The following is an 11,280-nucleotide window of genomic DNA, read 5'->3' as shown; positions in this document are numbered from 1 at the left end:
GAAACAATGTGGGCCAAGTCGAGAAGCACAAAATCGATAAAATCAGTTCACAATAATATGTACTTTCTCCATCCTGAAATACTATTCGTACATATATCTATGTGCATATTAAAAGTTATGCATATCGAAAAATCAAAATGAATAGTATTTTAGGATGGAGGGAGTATGTGCTAACTTTAACCGTTGTGAAAATAGCAGGGAGGATGCTAAATTATAAGACCTTGTTTTTTTTGCAAGGAAAATTGTGACCTTGTCCTAAGCCTCAGATCTTGCGATTATGATTATTATCACAAAGGTAATTTTTTTCAGACCATGTCGGCATTGACCTTGCAAGTCATCATCACAGGCTAGATATAGGCAAAGTTGATGGTATGCAAGCAGGACGCAGAAAAAGGAGAACAACACAAATGCAAGAATCATGCGTGAAAAATACCATTTTTTTGCGAGTAAAAAAGTACCATTCATTACCAGTTGCGACACTTAGAGGCGATATAACCTACGGAAATGATCGTGAAGCCCTGCATCAAGTATTTCCAACTCTGCAACCAGCGGCTGCCTGCTCTCTGGCACGAGCAGAGAGCAAATATATAGAGAACAAAGGAAAGGATGTGTGGTTTTCGTGGCAGCCAAGCTGGTTGCGTCGGTCATCCGTTGACGACAACGACACCACTCAGAATTGTCTGATCAGCCAACGGCGTGGTCAAATGTGGTTTTCTGATGGAACATCTGGAAGGTATTCATCAGAGAAGAAGAGCTTATGTAGCCACTTAGAATAGAGCAGAGTGCCGTCGTGTTTTGATTCATTCTCCGGATGAAGATCCGCCATCGTCCCAACTTTTAGGAGCGAGATACTGTTATTAGCAGAATTTTATTCAAATTTCTAAAACAGAGTACGTTTGTATGCGTTATAGCCGGTCCAACCTAATTTTGGACAACGTTTCATCAACTTTGCCATTAGATTTTCCATGCCATTTAAATTTTACACAACATGTAAGAGTAAAACCATGTATGATTAAACAAATAAAACTTGCTTCTTGTTCTATAAGATTCTATGGCACCAAAATGGTTTCGATGTCATCGAATGGTATGATCGCAAGAATTTTAGGATCTGACAACATTGTAGGAGTGCTGGTGGAAACCACCGGCAAATATCTTAAATTCCTTTAGCTTGTTTTTGTGAAAAGCTAAATCTCACGTGAGCATTTTTAGACTTGTGCGAAAATTTATGCTTAATGGTGGTTAGTATAGGAGGTAAGGAAAATGCAAGCTTCTTATAGCGTCCTGGCACCTAAATTTTGTTTATCCTTAGTATTTTATTCTTACGTTGTACGTAGTTCATAGACGAATTATATTCGCTTTTAGGATGTACACTCTTTTTTTACAAGACATATTTTGTTTCTTTGGGACAAGACTTCGACCAACAACTACTTCATTAGTTTTTCATTACAAAACTATAATCGTAAGAAATATTTTCGAATACAAATCTAATGATATCAAGTTTGTATCATAAAAAAATATATACTAATAGAGTAATTGTTGATCAAAGAGGTTCATCATAACGAAATGGGATAGAAATAAGCCGTGTAAATAAAAACACGGAGTGTTTTTTTTCAATAATTATGGTGTGATAAAAATTAGGGTCTTAGAGTATCCATAATACCTGCTTTTCGTTACTGCAAAGTTATTAGCTAGTCAGATCAATCCGAGCAGTATGTCTCAAAAGTTGAATGGCCGAAAGATCTCCTGCCGTCCTTGCCCCCCCCCCCCCCCCCCCCCCCCCCCCCCAAAAAAAAAAAAAAAGTCAACAGTTTGACTCTGCTGTCAATCTAAAATTGGAGTAAGGGGCACGCATACATGTCCATTCAAGGCTGCGAAAAGAAGGATAGGTAGTCGTTCCGTAGCTTGCAAGGTGTTGACACTGACACACAAGAATTTGGCAAGAAATTAAAAGTTGGCGCAGAACCGCCAGCCAGTTACGTGCTGCTACTGCTCCATACCTTCCATACAAGTACCATGCACGTCCTTAGCCCACCTTGGAGGTGCATGCTCAACCACTACTATTAATTACTTACATCCCAATCAGTTTCACCAGATTGCGATTACTTTCTCAGATGACAATTTTGACATTATCAACTAACCCACCGCACAGACGGAAAAATCGAATGAATTGCAGCATGCAGTTGCCTACTCTGATTTCTCAAGCCGATCGAGCAGCAATATGAGCAAAGGGCCGGCCGGCAATATGAGCAAAGGGCCAACACGTCTGCAGCTAAACTACTGCTTGATATGAAAGTTGTGTTAGTTATCCTTTTAGTAATACATAACGGTTAGTTTAGCTAGTTCTTATTTTTTATTTTCAGTATACATGTATTTATACGGTTATGGGAAGTTTATTTCATTTCATTTTTTCACCGTGGGTTCGTAGATTTACAATATTAAGTTGTGTACTTCCTTACTCTTATTCATGTCTTAATTCATATGCAGGGGATAGCCTCTGTAGCACGGTCAATCGAGCATCGTACGGTTGATAACCATATGAGAAGTGGTGTTGCGATTGTAGAGTTCGGGTTGTGTAAACCAGATCTCATTTGTGTCAAGTCTCAACCAAATCGAGAATTGTCCTCACCTAATAAAAGATCAGGCACTCTAGTTCCTATCAGGTGCACTTCATGCCCTTGTTGCAATTTTTCTACTCTCCTTCGCGCTACTAGCAAGCACACATGTCCACTTGTACAGTGGCTTCAAAGATGTGTATTTCTCTTCAAGTATTGTTAGGATTCGGTCCGTGTACTGCCTGCTCCTCGTATGTTGTCCATCCAAACATGCTAACCATGTACTTGTCCACCTGAGTCTGAATTGCCACATGTACTCATATTTTTCTGAATTTATTTCAGAATTTAATCAGAGTTGCTCGTATGGGTAGGGTTGCATGTTGTATTTACGGGTTGATTGGTATTAGCACGTGGTGAATGCCCATACGAATCCTTTATCAAATGGGAACATAATCAACACACCTACCATAGTTCCTGTTAGGCATTTCTAAAATACTAACTAATTTCTAAAATACTAACTAATTATATATATAAAAATCTTATTGGTTATATCGTGTCTAACACATCTTGAAAGTATAAGACATGGATTTGTCATGCGTGCTTCCATGTGGGCACATTATCGTATTTTAAATGGATCTTACTCTTGGGTTATGAAATAATGGTTGCGACAACTCAATTAGTAGATCAAATGATGTTAAAATTTGAATTTTGCAACCACAACTGATTTAATATTTTAAAATAAAAATTCGTGACGGAGAATATGAGCGTCGTCGCCGCGTCGCGGGGAAAAAAAATATCAAGCCTCCCCGCAACCTCCACCACGCGTCACCATGCCACGTGCCACCGCCTGCCTTATCGCTTGGCGATCGCCACCCTTCCGCGCCACACAAAACCAAAAAGTATCTCCCGCGCACGCTTCCTCCTCGCGTCCTCTCTGACACGCCCCGCCCCGCCGCCCGCGCGCGCCATGGCCTCCGACGCGCGGCTCTCCCTGCTGCCGTGCCGCCTCCCGGCGCCCCTGCCCCCGCCGCCGGCGCTCCGCCGCTCGCCCGCCCGCGCCGCCGCGGCGTCCACCTCCCCGAGGTGCCGCGTCGGGGCGGCGGCGGCGGCGGGGCCCGCGCAGCCGCACCCGCGCGCCCGCCGTGGCCGGTGGCGGATTCGCGCCTCCGAGGGCGAGGCGCAGGTCCCGGTGCAGCAGCAGGAGGAAGACGAGGTTGTGGACAGCAACGTGCTCCAATACTGCAGCATCGACCGCAAGCAGAAGAAGACCATCGGGGAGATGGAGCAGGAGTTCCTCCAGGCGATGCAGGCACGTGCGCGCCCCCTTTCTCCTCGCCTTGATCTGCGCGTTTCTACTTCACGTATACCTGGCGGTGAACTGAATTGAATCGAGCTATTTGCTGCTCCTGGTGTTTAGGCGTTCTACTACGAGAGGAAGGCGGTCATGTCCAACGAGGAGTTCGATAACCTCAAGGAGGAGCTCATGTGGGAAGGGAGCAGCGTTGTCATGCTAAGTAAGTGTGTTTTCGACTTTCGTAGGCCCATCCTGATTTTGTTTGTATCTGACGCATGGAAGTGATTTGGTCAAGGACTCAAGGTAATTCCTAATCAATGTCCCTTTTGCTTTTGGTTAGGCCCAGATGAGCAAAGGCTTTTGGAAGCCTCCATGGCATATGTGTCTGGAAACCCCATCATGACGGATGCTGAATTCGATGAGCTAAAGTTGAAATTAAAGGTTAGAACTAGTTATCCTACAAATCTCTTAATTTGTTAGTGTAGTTGTAGTGACATGCCATCTGATAAATTGAAAGGGTTCACTGCAATTCTTAGTTCTTAGCAATCAATTTTTCTCCTTTACTAAGGATGGTTCTGTTAGTTTGGCCTCTTTTTCTTAAGATTATGACTAGAATAACTAAAAAGCAAGCAGGGAAACATATTTGATGGAAGAAAGCCATTCGGTGGAACTGTGACCCAACTTAAAGCCATGTTTACCTGTTTCGAAAAAATCTAAAGAAAAAAAGAACTCATGCATATACAGGAGGCGATTATGTACAAGCATGAAAAATTCTAAGATTGAAGTTGACTCTGTTTCCAAGGTATGAAATTGGCAAAGAGTGGTGATATAATGAAGAAGAGCAAACATGTACATGCTGTAATTTTTTTTTTCATTTGTGTTTGTTCTCTGCCAATTTCATGTCTCAAACAAAGTAGAGTTTGGCCATGAATTTTATATGCTTGTGAATCACCAGCTCCTCTCATCTATGTGAGTGTGGTATAGAGAGAATGAAGCTCAAACAATTTAGCAAGTTATTACCAATTCAAAATCAAAGGTCTAGTGGCATTAAGCAAATAGCTTATTACTAAACCCCCATCCGTGATTGCCTTGAAAGTATGGCATGGTCGCAGTTGAATCATGTAACGATTAACGAGCACTGTGGTGCACTGAAAGTTTGCCTCCACAGGTCAGTGCACATAAGAGAGGTCGATTGTTGATTTGTTTAGTGGGGTTCCATTTTCCTTGTTGCCTGGGCCACTAGTTTTATGACATTTGGGTGCTATTTGGCTTCAGGTCTAGTATTTCACTTTGGACTTTGGGACCATGAGAAGCTTAGAGATGAATTTCACCTATCAACTAATGCACCATAAGCACAGCAATGTGGTATTCTAAATCTGTCGTTTTCTTGATAATTTCTTGACAAATCCTCTGTAGAAAGAAGGAAGCAACATTGTACAGGAAGGTCCAAGATGCAGCCTACGGAGTCGAAAGGTATGTAATAATCATTCAATGTATTGTCTTGCCAGTTATTCTCCTTCATGACAGCACACATGGGAAAGGAAAGCATAGTTCTATCAATCTTTTCCCTATATACTGAGGCTTGTGATGAGGCCATGCTTCAACATAGTTATCCTTACCTATTGGAACATCAGGACCAGTCCTTTCATCAGCTTTTGTCACCAAACATTTTTGCAACATTGTTGTCTAGACTTCCTTAAGTGATCAATCGCCTGACGCCCTGGCATAGCGCTCAGCATATATACCATGTGAACTGTAACTGAACATTATTAGTGGTAGTGGGTTGAAGGAAACGTTGTCTGTCGCTATTAAATTTTCTAGTGTAATGGGTGAAGCTTCTCTGATCTTAAGTCCATACCATCAAGTCAATGCTGGGAAACATTATCTTGTAGATCTCTTGTACCAAGTAAACAAACCAGGAAATTTAACAAACAGTATCACAAAATCAACTCAGATGAGTTTACATTATAGTGTGTAAAATTCTTCAGACTAGATATGTCCATTAGGCCCCATTGTCAATGATTTGGGCAGTAATTTGAGTTTGTTCATTTTAAGAATCCTGACCCATTATGGAATTATGTGCAGGTCTGTGTAAATCAGATGAGTTTACATTATAGTGTGTAAAATTCTTCAGACTAGATATGTCCATTAGGCCCCATTGTCAATGATTTGGGCAGTAATTTGAGTTTGTTCATTTTAAGAATCCTGACCCATTATGGAATTATGTGCAGGTCTACAGTGACTTGACTGTTGATTACTTCAAGATGTTCCTGCTAAATGTTCCAGCAGCAGTTGTAGCTCTAACACTGTGAGTATTAAATGGAAATATTCTGACATGACATGAATGAAAAGAGCACTGTTTGAATTCTTCCTGATTTCAAACGTTCATATTACACTGCGGCCAAATATTGCTATTGGTTTAGCAAGGACCACTACCTTTATTAGGTGTATAATGCATTGTTCTTCTTGACAGATTCTTCTTCTTGGATGATTTGACGGGATTTGAGATCACATATCTTCTTGAGGTAAGTATTGCAAATTGAAGTTCTACTGTATGTTTCTTATTGATGATGTTACAACAATTGCATACAAGTGCTATTTGAATGTGCTTTTTGTTAGTATAAACTCGAATCAATCCTAATCCCTACTAAAAGAACATTAGTTTAGGCTTCTGGACAATAATTAAGGAATGATGTGATCACATTTCATTATCCTTGATAAATTTTTTTAATATACTGAAATTTATTTCTCTTGAGTTGGAAGTTTAAAACTGGGTGTTGCACTCCAGTGGGCGTGAGCTGCTGCCAAGATTACCAGGGGTGTCTGACTATTATGTGTACCCTTTTGGAAATATAGTAGCATGTCATCTCTATATCACGGAAAATAATCTCTTATATTAAAAATTTACCTCCTATGACATTATATTTGTCCTGCATAAAGTGAGCAGCTAGGACTGAGTCTAGTGCTAAACACGCTGGCTTTGCCAAACTGTTCAAAACATTCATGCTAGGCAATCGGATCGGCTGATGAATGCATGCAACCAATTTATTCTGATTTTATCATTTGTTCTTTTTTATTTTCATCAATAAATGATAGACTAAAGTCAAAAAGGAATAGAAATAATTCAATGGATCAATTGTTTTCTGGTTAGATGAGCTTTCTGAGACCCACTTATTGTCAAATACAACTAGGACTTTCCTTTGAATTTCTTGTATTGCAACAGACTTGTACTTGATAGTTCTGATAACAATAAATGACATTCTTTTTCTCATGCATGCTACTTTTGAAAGTCCATCTTTGTTCTCAGTATACTTTAGGTTCTTAATTTTCTAACAGTTGCCATTAGTGCCATCCATGGAACTTTATTATTTGTAACTACATTTTTCTGATTTATGCAGTTGCCAGAGCCTTTCAGTTTCATCTTCACATGGTTCGCTGCACTGCCTTTAATATTTTGGATAGCCCAGGCAATCACTAATGCCATTGTGAAAGACTTTCTGATTTTGAAGGTATTTTCCTTTTTGTTGTAAATACATTATTGTATGGTTAACTGGAGAACACAGATGATTATTATTCCTTTTTCAGGGCCCATGTCCAAATTGTGGAAATGAAAACCTTTCCTTCTTCGGGACTATATTGTCAGTGCCTAGTGGTGGTGCAAAAAACAATGTGAAATGTGCAAAGTATGCCTTCAATTGTTAAAATCAAGTTCCGTCTGTGTTTTGAGTTTATATTCTGAGAAGTGTTTATTGCTATGCTTGTGCATCAGCTGCGGCACTGAGTTGGAGTATGACTCCGCATCCCGGTTGATTACACTCCCAGAACTGGCAGAGGCATAAGGTGGATGTGGTTTAGGTGAGTCACTCTTCTACGAGCCTTCACTCATCAACGGTACAAATTAGTACTCCCTCCGTCCCAAATTGTAAGTCATTCCAAGAATCTTGGAGAAGTCAAAGCATCTCAAGTTTGATCAAAATTATAGAGAAAAATATAAAGATTTATGACATCAAATAGATATACTATGAAAATATAATTGATAAAGAATCTAATGATACTTAGTTGACATCATAAATGTTATTATATTATCATATAAATTTGGTCAAACTTGAGATACTTTCACTCTCCAAGATTCTTGGAATAACTTACAATTTGGAACGGAGGGAGTACCATGCTATTGACTTCACAGTTATATGGGTACTCCTTTAAGAATCAAACCTACAGCGGAAAACAACTAAAGTGTTTGGGAAAGTTCGTAAGATCGAGTAGGACATACATTGCCACTTCTGTGTATAAGATAATACTAACTACTTGGATATTCCTAGATTTCACTAGCAGGATGGAGGGCCCCTGGTGCTTGATCTACATCTACAGTACAATTGTACAAAGCAAGACAGACTTTGAATCGGGTGACAATTGTGTAGTGATGTTTGTTTGGTATATGCTAGTCTCTATGTATATCTTGATCAAATGTAGATATTTGTACTATACAGAGTTGACGCAATGGCGATACGTGCGGTCGTGCATAGAGTGTACAAAGAAAAACTAGCTGTATATGTTTGAACTATCTTAGCATATGCATACCTGCCTGAAGAACTTGATGTTGTGTGTGAAATTCACTAAGAAAGGATTACTTAGACAGGCGCCATCCTAAAAATATAACTCAGCTTGAAAAATGCCATCCAATGTGAGTTTGTAGTCAAGTTAATTGTGAGAACAAGAGACTACGATGCCTCTTCTTGACTTCACCCTGTTCTTTTCTTGCTCTCTGGGAATGTTGAGTGAGGTGGCCACGGCAGGCCCAATGGTCTAAAATGCCATGTACAAACTTGTGACAAAATAATGTGTTTACTACTGTATATGGGTCTCTCTTTTTTATACATATTTTTTTGCTATACAACTGTATATAGGTTATGTCTAGATATATATTAAAATTTATGTATCTATGGGAGCATGTCAGAACTTTCCGTTGGGAACATTCTTTTGGAGTGCTGCAGTTGCACGCAGCAGAGGATAATGCAAGTTAGGCTTTGGGTTTATCTAGGATTTAGATAACCTCTTCCTGGTTGGGCGTGTACCCAGCTACCGTACTTATGAACAGTTGACATGTGTCAGCTAGTGAAGCGGCGGTGTGGTGGGCGGGATGAGATAAATTGGCCAAACCAAACCCAAACGCGCGTGCGTGCTCGCCACGACCCAACCCGGACGAGGGCCCTGTGCCCTGTGCCTTCCCCACTGTGACCCTAAAACAGTTTTATTTTTGGATTGTGTGGGGCCGGGCCGCCTCGGTCACACCGGCGATACGCGTGAATGAATTGCATGACTCTAGCTCCAAAATGGCAGGCACGCACGTAGGCAGTGCCTACCAACAACCACGACTCCACGAGCGATCGTGTATTGCTGAGTTTTTCTTTTCTTTTTTTGTTGCTCTATCTCTAGGTGGCCACCGGCCGGCCTTTTCGTTTCGATCTGCACGGGATCGATGATCAGTAATCTGAAGCACCCACCTCACTAGCACGTACGCAGGCTAGTGCCTTTCTTGTCGTCTCTTGGCATGCGTTTTGCTGGCGTACCAGTCAATTTTGGTGGCGGTTGGATTTCGATTCATCAAACGGCGGTGCATATTTCAGCCCACAACCTTACTTCCTTCTCACCCTCTCTTTTTATCCACTTCGTCTCCTAGCTTTAAGGGCTCTCACGTCATCTTCGCGTCACCATACTCTACATCTCTCCTCCTCAGTGCCATTGTCTCCAATGCAAACTTCTTCTTCGACTCCAGCGTGCCCTGCAACCCTTGTTGTCGTCACCTCCTGTCTGGTCTTTAAATACTCCATCTGATTCGAAATATTTGTTACCATTGTTTTTTTTTCTCGCAACATTTTATCATTCTTCTTATTCAAAAGTTTATTGTAAATATATGAAAAGATTAGTCATGCTTAAAAGATATTTAATGATAAAGTAAGCTATAAACGAAATAAACTATACTTATATGATTTTTTTGAACAAGATGACAAAAAACTAACATTGACAAACATTTCAATACATATCATGGTCATCCTTCCCGGCTATCTCTCTTTGAAACTGCTGAAACTGAGGTAATAAATTCTCACCCCCGACTAGTGATATAAATCTCTAGTTCAAATTTTTTGAATCGATGTTTGAATTGATGATAAGCGGTAGTAATTGGTAGACTGTATAAGTCCTAACGAGACTTCGGTTATACAATGTAGGCATGTTAGGTTGGCTGGATAAGCCCCTAGCCAGGCCTAACTTATGCATCATGGCCCTCTTAGCCTGGCTAGCTGGAAATGTGAGGGGCGGTCGCATCCACGAAGCCAGGCTTCATTTAGCTATGTGCTATGCATCCACTCACCTCCCATCCCCGCTGCTGCCGGCCTCCCCCGTCCCTACCTCCCACCCCGCCACCTCGCTTTCCTGGAGGAGGAGGAGGAGGAGGATGACGGCGGCGATGGCAACTGCAGTGCCATCTGCGTCGTGGGCATGCCGTCCTCCCGCCACCGCTCTCCTCGGAGCCGGTGCAGTCAAGGTTCATCCCGAACAGCCACACCCGCTTTGAGGTCGATGACGCCACAAGCAGCGGTGGTTCCGCGTCAGATGCTGCTGCTGCTGGTATGGCCGATAGAAGAGCAGCTGCTCTATGCCGCCTCCCCCACACCGTGGCTGAAGGAGATGGTATCCCCTCAATCTCGAGGACTGCATGGTCGCCGAGGAGTTCAGGAGCTCCTTCTCCTCGCGAGGTTCGACGTGGCGATGAGTGACAGGGAGGTGAGGGCAAGATGGCGAGCGAGACCGACGTTACGGTGCTCGACTGGAAAATTGCTGCTGCTGCGCGTCTGCGATGCTCGTTTGGCATGATGAGTCCGTGCCACCTATAGGAAATACAGGGTAATCTTATCACATTGTGCAGCCAACTAAACATAAGCATAACAAATCAGGCTATCTTTAGCCACCTAACCAAACACGAGCAATTTGCATTGATTTAGCCTGGTCGAAATAGGCCCAGGTTAGAGTTTGCCTAGCTAGCCCATCACTACCCTACTGAATCTAAAAGGTGAAGACTAAACTATTTTGTCCATGATCTATTCGTGACCAAGCATGCATAAAGGAAGATACAATGCTACTACATAGCTTATAGCCAGCCTCAGCCACTTAACACAGAGATGGTGCGTGGCCTAGGCTAGCACTGGTGCCACTTCGGGTCGTTGATAAGGTCGATCACTAGAGCGAGCACTAGCGCACTGCTCCACCACCCCACAATACTGGCGTACATACGCGGGGGCGGGGCACGCGTACGTGCGCTCCGCTAGTTAGTGCCCGCACCACCACCGCGGGCAGCACACGGCGGCCTCGATCTCGAGCAACCACAGCCGCACAGAGCCTGCAGTACAAACCACGCGCCCACCCAGGCACACCCGG

General features: G+C 42.3%; 1 protein-coding gene across 1 annotated transcript; it reads left to right on the top strand.

The window, feature by feature from the left end:
- Positions 1–3,504: 3,504 nt before the first annotated feature.
- Positions 3,505–8,439, top strand: LOC117845758 (PGR5-like protein 1B, chloroplastic). Its single transcript, XM_034726823.2, has 10 exons — positions 3,505–3,861; positions 3,970–4,066; positions 4,187–4,287; positions 5,263–5,319; positions 6,078–6,154; positions 6,320–6,371; positions 7,245–7,355; positions 7,432–7,529; positions 7,616–7,701; positions 8,169–8,439. The coding sequence occupies exons 1-9, from the start codon at positions 3,520–3,522 to the stop codon at positions 7,683–7,685; spliced, it is 1,005 nt and encodes a 334-aa protein (XP_034582714.1). The 5' UTR covers positions 3,505–3,519; the 3' UTR covers positions 7,686–7,701; positions 8,169–8,439.
- Positions 8,440–11,280: the final 2,841 nt, after the last annotated feature.

The sequence above is a fragment of the Setaria viridis genome, chromosome 2 (assembly GCF_005286985.2).
Source record: "Setaria viridis chromosome 2, Setaria_viridis_v4.0, whole genome shotgun sequence".
Classification (NCBI taxonomy): domain Eukaryota; kingdom Viridiplantae; phylum Streptophyta; class Magnoliopsida; order Poales; family Poaceae; genus Setaria; species Setaria viridis.
This window is presented reverse-complemented; position numbering and strand designations above follow the sequence as displayed.

Bases quoted from the DNA above. Each gene is read 5' to 3' on its own strand.
- LOC117845758 (XM_034726823.2), top strand. From the start codon at position 3,520: ATGGCCTCCGACGCGCGGCTCTCCCTGCTGCCGTGCCGCCTCCCGGCG. The intron at 4,067-4,186 runs GTAAGTGTGTTT...GCTTTTGGTTAG, and splicing joins GAGCAGCGTTGTCATGCTAA to GCCCAGATGAGCAAAGGCTT. The intron at 4,288-5,262 runs GTTAGAACTAGT...AATCCTCTGTAG, and splicing joins AGCTAAAGTTGAAATTAAAG to AAAGAAGGAAGCAACATTGT.